The sequence below is a fragment of the Podarcis raffonei genome, chromosome 9, assembly GCF_027172205.1.
Source record: "Podarcis raffonei isolate rPodRaf1 chromosome 9, rPodRaf1.pri, whole genome shotgun sequence".
Classification (NCBI taxonomy): domain Eukaryota; kingdom Metazoa; phylum Chordata; class Lepidosauria; order Squamata; family Lacertidae; genus Podarcis; species Podarcis raffonei.
Genome location: NC_070610.1, coordinates 67450351 through 67466819, shown reverse-complemented (window position 1 = coordinate 67466819; position 16469 = coordinate 67450351). Strand labels below are relative to the sequence as shown.

Below are 16469 nucleotides of genomic sequence, written 5' to 3'. Positions count from 1 at the left end.
CTGGTTGGCCACTGTGAGAATGAGATGCTGGACTAGAGGGGCCATTGGTCTGGTGCAACATGTCTTCTTATGTTCTTGTTTAACTAGGCAGGAGCCCACAGGAGAACTCTGGTGGTCGCCCAATGCTACTCTCCAGAGTGCCCTTGGAGATAGGAGTGGAAGCACTATGAAATGGTACCTCGTCTCCCAAATCCTAAAGGAGGTTCAGGGGCCTAATGTGACCCATGATACTGAAAGCCGCTGAGAGGTCAAAGAGAACCAACAGGGCTGCACTTCCGCCATGACTCTCCCAACAAAAGTCATGGATCAGAGTTGTTATGTATTGAAGTTCTCACCCTGGCCACCGGGGGGGGGATTGTGTATACTGTGGTACCTCAGGTTAAGAACTTAATTCGTTCTGGAGGCCCGTTCTTAACCTGAAACTGTTCTTAACCTGAAGCACCACTTTAGCTAATGTGGTCTCCCACTGCCACTGCGCCGCCGGAACATGATTTCTGTTATCATCCTGAAGCAAAGTTCTTAACCTGAGGTACTATTTCTGGGTTAGCGGAGTCTGTAACCTGAAGCGTCTGTAACCCAAGGTACCAATGTATAGTTTTCACTCAGGTCCACGTAAGTTAATTTAGGCGGGAAACCCTGGGCTGTTGTAGTTACAGTGTTGACAGTTGGCTGCCTATAAAAGCAGGCCAGCTGAGCTGTTTGCTGTTCAGTTCAGTTCCAGCTTTGTTGTTGTTGTTTAGTCGTTTAGTCGTGTCCGATTCTTCGTGACCCCATGAACCAGAGCACGCCAGGCCCTCCTGTCTTCCACTGCCTCCCGCAGTTTGGTCAGACTCATGTTTGTAGCTTCGAGAACACTGTCCAACCATCTCATCCTCTGTCATCCCCTTCTCCTTGTGCCCTCCATCTTTCCCAACATCAGGGTGTTTTCCAGGGAGTCTTCTCTTCTCATGAGGTGGCCAAAGTATTGGAGCCTCAGCTTCACGATCTGTCCTTCCAGTGAACACTCACGGCTGATTTCCTTAAAATGGATAGGTTTGATCTTCTTGCAGTCCATGGGACTCTCAAGAGTCTCCTCCAGCACCATAATTCAAAAGCATCAATTCTTCGGCGATCAGCCTTCTTTATGGTCAGGCTCTCACTTCCATACATCACTACTGGGAAAACCATAGCTTTAACTATACGGACCTTTGTTGGCAAGGTGATGTCTCTGCTTTTTAAGATGCCGTCTAGGTTTGTCATTGCTTTCAGTTCCAGCTTACTTATAAAGAACTACTTGGAGAAATCTCTGTGTCATCTGCTATGTCCACCCACTACCTAATAAAGAGTGGCCAAAGCAATTTTGGTCCCCAAACCAGGCCTGAAGTCAGGTTCAAATGAGTTCCAATGAACATTAAAGTGTAAAGTTCTCAGGGCAATTAAAAGCATTCACAGCCTAAAGCACACTTCCTTGTAACTGAAAAGCAGACACCTTGTGCCACACCCAAAAGAGATATTTTGTCAAGTAACTGGAGAAAGGCAGCTACCCATGCAATTGTTAGACCATGCAATTAGGCTGAAAGAAAATAAAAGCATAATAAATGATTGTGTCCTTGTTCTGGCTATTCTTACTATGTAGTAACAGAGTAGCCCCATATTTTCCCCAACTCCATTTTTTCATTAATCTCTCAGTTAACAAGAAAAGAAAATGTGTTTAGAATCATCAAATGGGAGATAAAAATCCCAGTGATTCTCATGGGTTGGGTGTAGGAATTTTGTTGCCTTTACTTTTGCAATGTTATTGAGAGTTCTGTCTTTCCTATGAGTAAATCCACTCATGCCCTACATCTTCATTCTAAGAAACATTGTGGATGACATACACAGCACAAGGCTCCTTTTTATTAATTCTTAAACAAATTTCCAGTAACAAAATTACCTAAATATTTATGTGTTCTAAAAAGCTATATGCTTTTCCATAATCTTAGGTTCAAGGCATCATCTTTCAGAGATTAGAATATGGGCCAAGCAATGTTTGACTTGATTATGAAGAGTGATGGCAATAAGCAGAAAGGACTTCTGGACCCTCTCTTGTTGAATGTGTGCAAATCTGAAAGAGAAGGAAGAAAACACCAGTCACTCAGAGCAGAGCTGAGAGAAGACATTCCCACGCGTTTCATGGGCAACTGTTTTGTCTTGTGGCAAACCACTCTGAGCACCCTGCAGCAGAAAAAACCACTATAAAAATATAAACGGCCTCAGTCCAGTATACCTGAAGAAGCGTTTCCATCCCCATCGTTCTGCCCGGACACTGAGGTCCAGCTCCGAAGGCCTTCTGGCAGTTCCCTCACCGCGAGAAGTGAAGTTACAGGAAACCAGGCAGAGGGCCTTCTCGGTAGTGGCACCCGCCCTGTGGAACGCCCTCCTACCAGATGTGAAAGAGAAGAACAACTACCAGACTTTTAGAAGACATCTGAAGGCAGCCCTGTTTAGGGAAGCTTTTAATGTTTAACAATACTTTGTTGGAAGCCGCCCAGGGTGGCTGGGGAAACCCAGCCAGATGGGCAGGGTATAAATAATAAATTATTATTATTATAAACAAGCAACTGTTAGGGCCAAATGATATGCACTACTACTAGTAGTAGCAGCAGCAGCAGCAGCTTTGGGTAATGGTTTTCATTGGGACCATGAAGTGGTGTTAAAGGTTTTAAAAAGCCTCTGCCCTTCTTGTGGTCCCAATCTTGATCAGGCTTTCCTGCAGCTGCTTTTTAAAGTGATTTGCTTGGGGAAAGAGGCTAGGCTATGTAATGGCACTGGTAATGCCGCAGGTGGCGCTGTGGTCTAAACCACTGAGCCTCTTGGGCTTGCCGATCAGAATGTTGGCAGTTCGAATCGCTCAATGGTGGTTAGCTCCCGTTGCTCTGTCCCGGCTTCTGCCAACCTAGCAGTTTGAAACCACACCAGTGGAAGTAGATAAATAGGTACCACTGCAGTGGGAAGGTAAATGGCATTTCCATGCACTTTAGTTTCCCTCACGGTGCCCCGTTGCGCCTTGAAGCAGTTTAGTCATGGTGGCCACATGACCCAGAAAGCTGTCTGCAGACAAACGCTGGCTCCCTCGGCCAGAAAGCGAGATGTGCGCTGCAACCCCATAGTTGCCTTTGACTGGACTTCACCGTCCAGGGGTCCTTTACCTTTACCTTTTTACCTACTAACCATTCAAGGAAATTGCATCAAAATCAACACCATTTACATTCGCCATGCAGCTGTCCATAGGTCATGGGTGGAGGACAAGCTTCTTTGTAAGTGATTTGTATATTGCAAGGAACCTGTGTACACCAGTCTTCCTTCTCAATGGCGTACTTGATGGCAGGGTTGTGGAACCTCAAGTCTAGGCCTCTCTACCTGACACTTGGGACTTACCCTAGGTCATGCCCCTTCTCCAGTCCATTCCCACACCTCAGGCCACAATCCAAGCAGCCCTGCCTCTCTCCCACCTTGACTGTTTTTCCCTGGCTGGACTTTGTCTTTGAAGATTAATAATGAACCTTCCTTGCCTGGACAGAGGATAGAGAGAGGTGTCTTGAAATTAGACTACTGGGCAAAGGTAAGATTCGCATTCGCCACTCTAGCCACTTTTGCCTCTGACCAAGCCTGTTTTGATATTTTGCTTCTGGCCCAGCACACCTCTGGCATGTGAGTGTTGCCCAGAGGGGAAATGACCCCTGCACTCAAAAATGTCCCCCATTCCTCCTGTATAGTTAACATTTATCAGTTAGTTACAGCATGGTGCTGACAACACCAAGGTTGCAGGTTTGATCCCTGTAAGGGACACCTTAATTGTGGGGGAGGACGAGGAGGTCCTCAGGATCTTAGCCCAGAAATGGAAGCAAGAAGAAATCACGACAAAAGAAGAATGGCAGACAAAATCAATGGACTACGCAGAATTAGACAAAATGACTGGAAGGATTCGAAACCAGCGGGACCAGAGATTTACAGAAGATTGGAAGAAATAGATGAACTATTTGAAGAGCAACTGTAATCAACAAATTACGCTAGTAGGACTACAAGAAGTTTTGTAAGGAGAAATCTATGAAATATTGCAAAATAGAGAAAGAAGAGAGATTAGTTGTGAGATTTAAAGGTAATAATGAAAGTAAGAAATGTATGCTAAGTGATTAGATTGGAAAATTTCCAGATGTGATTGATGGAAGTCCAAAAATAATTGTATAGGATATAAAAGGATGTTTAATTATTTGAAAATGGTATGTTAAAAAACTAATAACAAATTTATCTACCAAAAAATAATAATAGGAGGTCCTCAGGATCCCTTCCAACTCTATAATTCTATGATTTAACACTGTAAATGAAACCAACCTTCTTAGAAGATCCCCATGTCTTTTCTTTTGTTGATGTCCCTCTTGAGTTGGCAAAGGGCACAATGAGGGCAGAACCACATAGCACAGAAGTCCCCCAGGAGAGATCCCTGTTGAGTAGAAGAGCATTTTCAGGTGCCATTATTGTTGTGGGAAGAGAAACGATACACACAGCAGAAGAAAACTCGCAAGGGGACTTAGGGTTAACCACCCATTAACAGGGGAGGGTGCAACCAATACAGTGGAGTAATCATATTATAATAATAATTTATTATTTATACCCCACCCAACTGGCTAGGTTTCCCCAACCACTCTGGGCAGCTTCCAACAAAAGATTAAAAATACATTAAAACATAAGTCATTAAAAACTTCCCTAAACCTTGGTTCTCAAACTTAATCCGTTCCAGAAGTCAGTTCAACTCCTGAAACCATTTGAAAACCAAGGCGCAGCTTCCAATTGGCTTCAGGAGCTTCCTGCACTCAAGCAAAAGCTGCGTCGGACATTCGGCTTCCAAAAAATGTTCAAAAACCAGAACACTTACCTGCGGGTTTCTAGCATTCAGGAGCCGATTTGTTCGTCAACTAAGCCATTCAAGAACCAAGGTTCCACTGTACATACATTTGCACGTAACTCATTACTGCAAAAACAACACACCCCTCTTTCTTCACTTTTTAAGTGCCCCCCACTCGCTTTTTTAAAGAACGGATTTTTCCACCATGAAAATGTGGTGGCACCAGTCCTCCTTGCATTCCCCTTCATTGCCCCACGATGCATCTGAGGAAGGCCATGGCCTCATGGCATGATCTCCTTCCAGGTGTTGCTGTGGTGATGGGAAACAGAGCTGCTCCCAAGGAACCCTCTGTCCAACACAAAATAATGAATCTGGAAGGACGTTGTGTCAGGGCATCCTCAGATGCATTTTATGTCACACTGGCTCAGAGGAGAGCAGAATCACTGCTGCCACTTTTTCAGGGTGAAAGGACCTCAGGTCAGAGTGAAGTAAAACACCTGCGCTCTACGTGGGGCTACCTTTGAAGGTGACTTGGAAACTACAACTAATCCAGAATGCAGCAGCTAGACTGGTGACTGGGGGCGGCCGCCGAGACCATATAACACCGGTCTTGAAAGACCTACATTGGCTCCCAGTACGTTTCCGAGCACAATTCAAAGTGTTGGTGCTGACCTTTAAAGCCCTAAACGGCCTCGGTCCAGTATACCTGAAGGAGCGTCTCCACCCCCATCATTCTGCCCGGACGCTAAGGTCCAGCGCCGAGGGCCTTCTGGCGGTTCCCTCATTGCGAGAAGCAAAGCTACAGGGAACCAGGCAGAGGGCCTTCTCGGTAGTGGCGCCTGCCCTGTGGAATGCCCTCCCACCCGATGTCAAAGAGATAAACAACTACCTGACATTCAGAAGACATCTTAAGGCAGCCCTGTTCAGGGAAGTTTTTAATGTGTGATATTTTACTGTATTTTTGGTTTTTATGGAAGCCGCCCAGAGTGGCTGGGGAGGCCCAGCCAGATGGGCGGGGTATAAATAATAAATTATTATTATTATTATTATTATTATTATTATTATTATTATTATTATATGCTTTGCATGCAGAAGATTCAATCCTCAGCATCTCCAGGTAGGACTGGGGAAGATTCCCTACCTGAAACCCTGTGAGGGCCACTGTAGATGACACTGAGCCCAGATGGCCCAATGGTCTAATTCAGGCACCCCCAAACTCAGCCCTCCAGCTGTTTTGGAACTACAGTTCCCATCATCCCTGACCACTGGTCCTGTTAGCTAGGGATGATGGGAGTTGTAGTCCCAAAACAGCTGGAGGGCCGAGTTTGGGAGTGAATGGTCTAATCCAAGCACGTCCAACTTCCATTAGGTTGCGATCCACCATCCAGTATCCAAGCTGAGAGTTCCTCTTCCGTACGTGTGCACAGGATTCAAGTTCACACACTTACCGGGATCCCATATTTTGTCCGGTAGACGGACCTCATTGCCATGCTTGAGCCACAGAGGCAGCATTCATCCATAGCCGAAGCTATCTGGCATCCCAAAATGAGGGGGCAAAACAGCCCACAGAGGCCTGGATAGAGACAGAACAGACATTAAATGCCTCTCTAGGAGATCACTTGGGAGAGTGGAAGCAAGGCGAAGGTTAGCCACAACTAGAGTAATGGATAAGCCTTACGAAGCATCACAGGTTCTAGCAAAAGTTCTTAGAGGGCCTGCCCCTTGTGAACATTTGTCTATATTGCCTTACAGAACTACAGTTCTCAGAGTGCTATAACACATAGCTGTCAACGCTTCCCTTTTTTAAGGGAAATTCCCTTATTCCGAATAGGATTCCTCGCAAGAAAAGGAAAAAGTTGACAGGTATCGTATAACAATCCATCTTTCTTCTCAGGGAATTATGGGAACTGTCCAGGGCCGGATTTACGTTTGATGAGGCCCTAAGCTACTGAAGGTAATGGGGCCCTTTATATGTCCAGCTGTCCTTTGTCAACAACAAATTGTCACTGTTTTTTGTGTTGAATATATGCTATATGGTAATTTAAGTACCTAATAGGTATCTAAAACCATTTGCACATGTTGCCATGCAACCAGTCCATGCAGAATGTAGGCACCCTATATATAGAAATGAGCAAACCAGTGATATTTTAGGGAGCAGGCTAGGAGGCAGGGCCCATTACTTACATCATAGGAGCCTACACAACACAATACACTGTTGCTGTATGTAGGTTTTATTTTACTTATTTTTTATCTTCTATTTTGGAAATGTACATCCAGTTTTTTTCCCTTTAATTTTTTTGGGGGCCCCAAGAGAGTGGGGCCCTAAGCTATAGCTTGTTTAGCTTATACAGTACGTAAATCCGGCACTGGAACTGTCGCTCTCTGAGGGGAACAGGAGACCCCTAACTACTCTCAGCACCCTGAACAAACTACAGTTCCCAGGATTCTCTGCAGGAAGCCGTGGCTGTTTGAAGTGGTATGATCCTGCTTTCAATGTACAGTGCAGATGGGGCCTAAGCGATAGCAAGGGTTTCAAGTTTTCTTGTTATCTGAGACAGATTAGCATGGAGAATTTGAGAGAGTGGCAGAAATAATCAAGCAGAGGATAGGTACTTCTTTCCTTTTCTTTGATGGAGTTCCTGTCTTTTTCAGGGATGCACTCCCACCGGGGAAACTTTCTGTGGGTCACATGACAGCGGTGGGCGGGGGTAAAAGTGGGTGGAGCACTGGATGTAAATTTTAACTATGTATAGTAGGTTATGTTCTCCACACAACTCTCTATCCTCCGTCCAGGGAATCAGAGTTGAGGACACATTTTAGTCAGATAAGGGTGTACCACGAGGGTGTGGAGCAAGGCTAGCAAGGGGTGTGATCTGGGGAGGGTGTGTACCCTGGGGAGAGTCCCAAGGGGCAGACAGAGAGGCTGCATTTGCCCCCTGGGCCTGAGATCCCCCATTCCAGTGTTGATTGGGTAGGTCTGGTCCTCATTTGCCCATCTGACGTGAAGCCCGTCTGCAAAACTGCAGCAACACAGAGATAATTTATTACAGTCGGAGATGGGAATCTCCCCATCCAAATTACTAGAGCAGGATATAGTTCCAGCTAAAAGAACAGTAACCTGTAAACTAGAGGAGATGGACTTGCAGCAGAAAATGGTCTTGGGCAATGGTACCTGCTCACCTCTAAACCTTGGTTTATTACCCCTCTTAAGGCTCCTAAACTATTTGAATTCCTTAACTTCTTTGGCTCATAGATATGCCTTTGTAAAGGCAAGATTCAACACCTTCCCATCGAACGTGCTGAGAAATAGATTCTCCAATGGACAGATATCGCTCTTATGTGATTGTAATTGTGGGGCACCGGAATCGTTGCATCACATAATTTTTGATTGTGCTTTTCACTCATCGGCCAGGAGCAAGTTCCTTGCTCAGTATCTAAAGGGAATTGCCGATGATATGAACGAAGCCAAACTGAGATACCTATTAAATGATGATGACCCCCTAAGATCACTCATGGTTGCCAGATTCTTGATCAGCGTCCTATCCCTAAAGAAGAGAAGCGGACTCCTGTGCAGCTCGGATAATCTCTTTAAACTATGATCTATGTTTTAGGATGTAATTAGGTGATTTCACCATTGATGTCTTCTACTAATTTATGAGTAGAGGGCGATGTTTATGTTACAAATTTATTGTAATGTATGATGTTGGTCTTTTGTTTTTGTTTTGCTTTGGTTCTTGTCTGTTTTTTGTAAGTCTTGGCAGTTTTAAATTTGGAGGTTTAAGTACATTATGTTGGTATGGGAAACTGTCGTGTGATGGGCCAATGGCCGTAATAAAGATCAATACAATATTACAGTCGGAGACCAGCTTATAAAACACACTTGGGGATACAATCCCAGAAGGAAAACAAACATTTAAAACAATGTGCAACAATAAATATAAATTTATAAATGCAATAAGCATATAGACACTTAAAACTTTAAGATAAGCTACCGCAGAGAGATGACCCAGAGTCATCCATGGAGCCGAGTTTGGGGATTTTCTTAACGAACTAGTTTGGGTCAGGGGATGGTCTGCGCCTACAGATCTGTACACAGAATCTGGCAACCATCTGGGTCGTCTTATGATCTTTGCCTGACAGGAAAAGGTCAAATTTTTGCTTTTCCGGGAGGTCAGTGAGCCTCACCAGCAGGGGATCAATGGTCTCACTACGTGCCTCTTCATAAAAGGGACATCTAAAGAACAAGTGCTCTGGGCTTCCTATATCACCCAATGAACAGGCGCAAAGTCTCTGAGCATATGGGACTTTTTTAAAGGATCCTTCCAGGACTGGCAAGGGCAGAGCCGAGCTTCTGGAGAGTGTAAAAGCCCTTCTTGTAACAGCAATGCAGTGTCTTCATTGGAGGAGAACTACAGATGGCTGGAGTTAGTTGATAGCAATCAAAGTACAAAGAACAATAAGAATAGCACAACATCTGTGTGGAGTGCATATTTATTCTGCTATGCCCGACCCAGCCCTTGGTAAACAGCTGGAAATGGCAGGAAAGAGTTGCTGTTCTCATCGTAAGAAGTGGCCTGGAAAGGCATTCTGTCAGGCAAAAAACTCATCATGCTCAATGAGGCATCCCCGCCATAGCCACATCTTTGAGCCCCCACTTACACACTCCGCAGTCACCGCAACAGTCCATTAAGTCCGTCTGCCATTGAGGGCTTTGGTGCTGGGCAAGCACAACCTGAGGCTGGTTCATGATCACGGCCTGAGTGTTCATTGCAACGACGGCTGAGAAAAGAAAGAGAACCAAAAAACCAATTGTTAAATGCAAACATGGAAGTGAGAGCTGGACCCTAAAGAAGGCTGATCGCCGAAGAATTGATGCTTTTGAATTATGGTGCTGGAGGAGACTCTTGAGAGTCCTATGGACTGCAAGAAGATCAAACCTATCCCTTCTGAAGGAAATCAGCCCTGAAGGACAGATCCTGAAGCTGAGACTCCAATACTTTGGCCACCTCATGAGAAGAGAAGACTCCCTGGAAAAGACCCTGATGTTGGGAAAGATTGAGGGCACAAGGAGAAGGGGACGACAGAGGACGAGATGGCTGGACAGTGTTCTCGAAACTACCAACATGAGTTTGACCAAACTGCGGGAGGCAGTGGAAGACAGGAGTGCCTGGCGTGCTCTGGTCCATGGAGTCGGACACGACTAAACAACTAAACAACAACAACAAATGCAAACAACCATCATCCTGAATTTTTAATAATAATAATAATAATAATAATAATAATAATAATTTTATTTGATTTTACAAGTGTAGAGTTATAACAATACAAATCACATATCCATATTTAGAGATTTCTCTGAATCTCAAGACTTCCCGCCCTCCCCTCCATGGGTCCTATTGTCAATCTTTTCGACTACGTATTATTTCATAATCCATATTTTGTATCTCTCCACATTGTTCATAATATTTGCTACATTACAAGTGTTATTAGAATCCCGCTAATGTTTCCATCTGCTTACAATGGTCTCCTAAATAAATTATATTTTCCCCCCATTCTTTATTGGCTGCTCCTGCAGGCCAATCAAGTTGCTGATTCACTTCATCCAGGAGCCTGATTGGCTGCTCCTACAGGCCAATCAGTCCCCTGATTCACTTCATCCAGGAGCCTGATTGGCTGCTCCTGCAGGCCAATCAGTTCACTGATTCACTTCCACCTGGAGCTGGATTGGGTGGCTCCTGCGGACCAATCAGGCTGCTGCATTCTGGATCCTATTGATCTAGGATTCAGCTCAGTACGTAACACTGAGCTATATCAAAGTTCAGCAAGTTTTTCCCCTCATTTTGGTGCCAGGTTAAGCTATGCCATTTTGCTTGGACAATTTAAGATCATGAGTGACTTGTCAGATTTTGGCTGGCACACATGCATCTGAGACTATAGAAATGTGTATATAGGTGCATTGTTAAGAAATGAGCAATTAAAAAAAGTTTGTTTATGTTTCCTGTTTTCTTTTCCCAAGCAGAGATAATGTGTAAGCGGGTGTCAGCTCCCTCAAAAAGGTCAACAACTTTGGGGTCCCCCCCTTAAAAAAGGTCACCAACTCTGGGAAACAGGGAGAGAGGCACTTGAGGGATCTTTGCAACACAGCGCCAGATATGCTTAATAGGGCCCTGAGGGCAGTATACAAAACTAGTTACCATATTTTCCCGTGTATAAGACGCCCCCATGCATAAGATGCCCCCTACTTTTGGGGGCTCCAATTTAAGAAAATGGGGGGAGGATTGTCCTGTTTATAAGAGCCCCCTCCCACGATTTCTAACCTTATTTTACAGGGGGGAAATCTAGTCTTATAGACGGGAAAGTATGGTAGTTAGTTAGTTAATTAACAATAGTGTGAATGGGAGTAAAAAAATCAAGTGCTGAGAATTTATGCAACAGACAGATGTATGAAACAGTCCTTAAGAATGTGTCAGCTGAAACAACAACTAGGGAATGTTAAGAATTACCGTATTTTTTGCTCTATAAGACTCACTTTTTCCCTCCTAAAAAGTAAGGGGAAATGTGTGTGCGTGTCATGGAGCGAATGCAGGCTGCACAGCTATCCCGGAAGCCAGAACAGCAAGCGGGATCGCTGCTTTCACTGCGCAGCGATCCCTCTTGCTGTTCTGGCTTCTGGGATTCAGAATATTTTTTTTCTTGTTTTCCTCCTCCAAAAACTAGGTGTGTCTTATGGCCTGGTGCGTCTTATAGAGCGAAAATTATGGTAGTCTGGCGCACGTGTGGCCCAGCATACATGTGTGATGTCACATGGCAGGAGGAGGGGCCCTGGCCCTTTCCATTAACATTTGGGGGGCTTTGCCTCCCCCCCGGGCCCCCAAAGGCACCCCCTGGTCTGGTGAATCAGGTATTAATGCAGGACAGACAAAATCCTCACACATTCTTAGGATAACGTGATCAAAAGGACCGACGGTTCAAAGAGGAGGGGGAACAAATAAAAGATTGAGATTTGAGAAGGATAAGGAGAAACGACAGGTGGGAAAAGAAATCAGGAAAATAAACGGTTGCAGAGGCAATGCAGCTATGGAGCACAGACTGAACTCTCTCCAAGGTTTTGAATGAAAGAAAGAGGTAGGCAAAATGAATGAAGCAATAATCACTCCCAGAGAAGAGGCTGGGCGAAGGAGATTTCAAAAGAAGGGAAATAATGGCCTGCTTTCAGCCTGAAGGCGGGGGTGAGGGTGGGGGACCCAGAAGCTAAACTGAAAATGTGCAGAACCATAGAAAGGAAAATGGCAATGAAGAAACAAGATGAAATAAGCACGCTTCAGCAGAAAGCAGGACTCCTGTATCTTTCATAGCTGTGCCCCAAATGGAAATTTTCGCAGGTGGAACTGGTCATACAGAGGGGGAAACGGTTTCCCCTTGCCCAAAAATTCCCACTAGGAAACTGGACCAGGCAGAGGGCCTTCTTGGTAGTGGCACCCGCCCTGTGGAACGCCCTCCCACCAGATGTCAAAGAGAAAAACAACTACCAGACTTTTAGAAGACATCTGAAGGCAGCCCTGTTTAGGGAAGCTTTTAATGTTTAATAGATTATTGCATTTTAATATTCTGTTGGAAGCCACCCAGAGTGGCTGGGGAAACTCAGCCAGATGGGCGGGGTATAAATAATAAATTATTATTATTATCGAAAGGTCGAAGGATGACTGATTTGTATTTCATTCAGCCAGCCTCACAGCAGCCTAGCGAGTCTTGGAAAACAGTGATCTATGCAGAATAATGTCAACATTTAAGAACAGCAGCGTCTCCCTTTCTTACAACCATGGAGAAAAGTTTAAGAAGGGGGGAAAGCCTGCAAAAAAGTCTGTTGCTTTCTCAGTGTTATTGCATTATTGCCATCTGAAAGGGCCATCTTGAACTGAGAATTATAAAATCATAGAACTGTAGAGTTGGAAGGGACCACTGTGGTCATCTAGTCCAACCCCCTGCGATGCAAGAATCTTTTGCCCAAAGTGGGGCTCGAACGCACAACTCTGAGATGAAGAGTCTCCTGCTCTACTGACTGTGCTACCCCACCTAGGTTTATTCAACGCAATATAAGCAGGACAACATCCCCCCCTCGCAACAAAATATTTGTTGTAAACAAAGTTACAGGATTTCAGCAGAAACTACCGGGCCTGCATATATTGGAAACTAAGCAGCCCAAGACCTTTGCTGAAGCAAACAGCATTGAAAAGGAGATCATGTATTATAAGGCTGCTATATTTCTACAAGTTGGTGAGCTTTTTTTAGGCAATCGACCTCAGAGTAGTTGAGTTTTTGGGGGAAATTGCCTCCCCGCTCAGGATGTATGGCAACCCTAATGTATTATGACTCGGAATACCATTTTGAGCTCAAATCATCATGCTTGCTCGATAGAAAGGACATTTCAAGTAACTCCCCATGTACATGGGAATACTTCTGCCTCAATAAATATTATGCCAGCCCCCCCTGCAAAGTATATACACAAAGTTGCAAACGTGGTGGCAGTAATAATAATACAACAAAACAACAACACCACAAACTGACTTATAAGTATAAAACCAAATTTACCTGGAGATACTGTAAACATGGAGGCTTTGTCTTGCACATGGCACGTTAGTATGTTTGCTGTTTGAAGGGTTACAAGTCTATTTCTGTTCTAGCGATTATTCTAGTAAATTTGGTTTACCCCCTGCAGACATATTCTGTCAGATGTCAATCACAATGAAGCCCCACTAAAATGTGAGGGACAGACTAGGTGGGACTTCAGCCCTATGGGATTGGCAAGCCAGTCTTATCCACACCATTGCCTACGGTACTTTGTCGGCTCTCCTTTCCACAATTCTGAGGTGTCTCACAACCCCTTCCAAATTTACCAAACTCCCCACTTCTGCAACTTGAATATATTACGAAAACCAGGAAAAGGTATAATTCAAATTTGCTTATCTTGTAAAACAAATTGGAGTGCTTTGAGATGGGAGTTTAATACCATAAACGAGTTGTTGAGATATTGTAGAGCTGAAGTTGGCACCAAGCTGGATTTTTAAAAAAACAAGAACAACATTGGGTTTCCCCTGAAAATGGTTAAGTTCTAGTTATATGCAGGGGAAACACAGGCTGGCATTTTGGTGATGACAGACACCCATTCCATAATAAACACCCATCTGGAAGCACACTTGGGACAGCCAATTTGGGACTTTCTGTTAATAAAATTAGCTCGTATACAGTATGTAGATGTCTAAACAGAAATGATTAGAAGCTCTGTTTTTGCCTTCCAAAATTGTATGTTTGTCTTCCAGTAATTTTATTTTTCTCCATTACTTTTATTTTTCCTTCCCTGGAGACAAGAACATTTCCAAGTCAACCCTTAAGAACTTCTAAACAATTGGACAAAATAACCTTGTAGCATTCAATGAGAGATAATGTTGCCCCATGCCACCTACCTGGTGCTTAGAAGGAGACAGGGAACCCTCTTCGCTGAAGTCAAGTGTAACTGCAGAGTTACTCCGCTGTGGCAGGCAACCTTCCAGCTTTCCAAGATCGTCACTGGCTGTTTCCCTACAAGGAAGTCGTGGTCAAAATCATCCAAGCTGATAACTGCTCCTTCTGGACTTAGTCAGTAAGCAGTTTTGCAAGAACATAAAATAGGTCTTTGGGTAATAAAGGAATGGCAAGATTGTACATACAATCGAAAGGTTATTCAAAAGTTTTTTTAAAGCACTAATTAGATTTATGTCTTTTGTATAAACAGGAAGTAGGTGTGTATTGTGTGGAGAAGATCTCATTCAGAAAGTCCTGGTTCTTTGAGATTTTATTTTTAACTAGGGTTCCACCCTGGTCACAGTAGACTGCAATTCTGCGCGTACTAACTTGGGAGTAAATTCCACTGAACACTGAAACTCTGAGCAAGGTGTTTAGGATTGCTCCGCAAAACGTTTTATTTCCCAACAGAACACACAAGACTGAATAATGATAATAAAATGAAGTTTGCCTAATTCCTCCCCTTGTTTTGTACAAGTGTTCCCGACTTTGTGATAGGCAGAAATTCAACAGAAGTTTTCCTGGCGTGGCGTGAAGAGAAATATTCTCCCCTGCACCTTCTTTGTGATTCCTTTGGTGGCAGTGAAAAAGCTTTTTATTTCCCCAGAACTTTTATGCTGTATTATATTCAGAACTTTTTTTCTAGAAAAAGAGGTGCCCTTTTGATCTTTTTTTTAGGGGGAACACCCAGCCAAAGCTATTGTGCAGTCCTGAGTGCCTTGCCATAATGCCACGCAGGTGTCAGAACTCGCCAAAAAGGTGAATTCATGCCCCCCAAAAGCCCTATTATATTGTTTTTCTCATTCTTATAGCGTTCTTATATGTTTTAATTGCTATTTTAAGTGATGCAGATAGCTTTGTTAAAGCATATCAACACTGTTAACAAATAAGTAGAAAAACAAATTACTGGTTTCATGTGCTCAGTGACTACAGCTGACTTTTTTGCTACAAGAGCTACAGGCGATATATCATATCCAGGATGTGAAATGCATCCTTGACTTTATTTATTCTATAAGAAAGTAAAACATGAATTCCTGGACCAGCCCAGGCAGGACAGGTGGGCAGCCGTGCAGAATTGCTTGGATACTCAATAACGTTACTTTATCCCTGATTTATTTGCTTTCTCTCCCTCCCTCTCTTTACTTTTGTGTTTATGGTATGAGTGCACAGCTGCATGGGAACTGTGTGATCCAGACAGTCAGTCAGGTTGTGTTAGAAATAAGAATATGAGTTGGAAGGAAATGAACGCAAGTACTTAAAAGCTGTTGTGGGGAACAGTTCTCTGCCAATGGGCACTGTCTTTTAACTCGCTTTCTCAAATATGGGTGCTCTGAGTTTCTCATTTTTTTTCAGTTCTCCACCTTTCCACATCAGTCTATGATTTATTTATTTTAAAGTCCTCATGTAAATTCATCTGCATTTCAGAGCAAATTTATCCTAATGCAGGAGTCAGCAAACTTTTTCAGCAGGGGGCCGGTCCACTGTCCCTCAGACCTTGTGGGGGGCCGGACTATATTTTGAAGAAGAAAAAAATGAACGAATTCCTATGCCTCACAAATAACCCAGAGATGCATTTTAAATAAAAGGACACATTCTACTCATGTAAAAACACTCTGATTCCCGGACCGCCCATGGGCCGGATTTAGAAGGCGATTGGGCTGGATCCAGCCCCTGAGCCTTAGTTTGCCTACCCATGTCCTAATGGATACATTCTGCAAAGCAATTGTCCCTGATACTGTATGATGCATTTCTGTATGTTATTTTTCACTAACATAAGCATTTTATGCACACTTTATCCCAGTTTGTGCATTTTAAAATACACCGCTTGGCTGCAGAACTGCATTGCAAAATTGGGAGGGCTGTGGATTTCAAAAAGCGGGTGTGATTCAGTTCTTGCATTGTTTCAGAAAGAGCCTATTAGGTATCAGGTTCACCATTAAATTGCAATTTCACACATACCCCCAAATTCAACCAACACCCTAAACACACTCAGTAACCCCACCAGGCACCGAGGGAATCACTTCTGAATAAGTAATTGTATTCTTTGTCA

The 16469-nt window shown here is 43.8% G+C and overlaps 1 protein-coding gene across 1 annotated transcript; it reads right to left on the bottom strand.

Moving 5' to 3' along the window:
- Positions 1 to 1848: 1848 nt before the first annotated feature.
- Positions 1849 to 14518, bottom strand: LOC128421442 (placenta-specific gene 8 protein-like). The gene is made up of 5 exons (XM_053404285.1): positions 14323 to 14518; positions 9521 to 9640; positions 6310 to 6434; positions 4351 to 4459; positions 1849 to 2083 (listed from the first exon to the last, which is right to left on the bottom strand). Exons 2-4 carry the CDS (start codon positions 9627 to 9629, stop codon positions 4355 to 4357), a joined length of 339 nt encoding a protein of 112 aa, XP_053260260.1. The 5' UTR covers positions 9630 to 9640; positions 14323 to 14518; the 3' UTR covers positions 1849 to 2083; positions 4351 to 4354.
- Positions 14519 to 16469: the final 1951 nt, after the last annotated feature.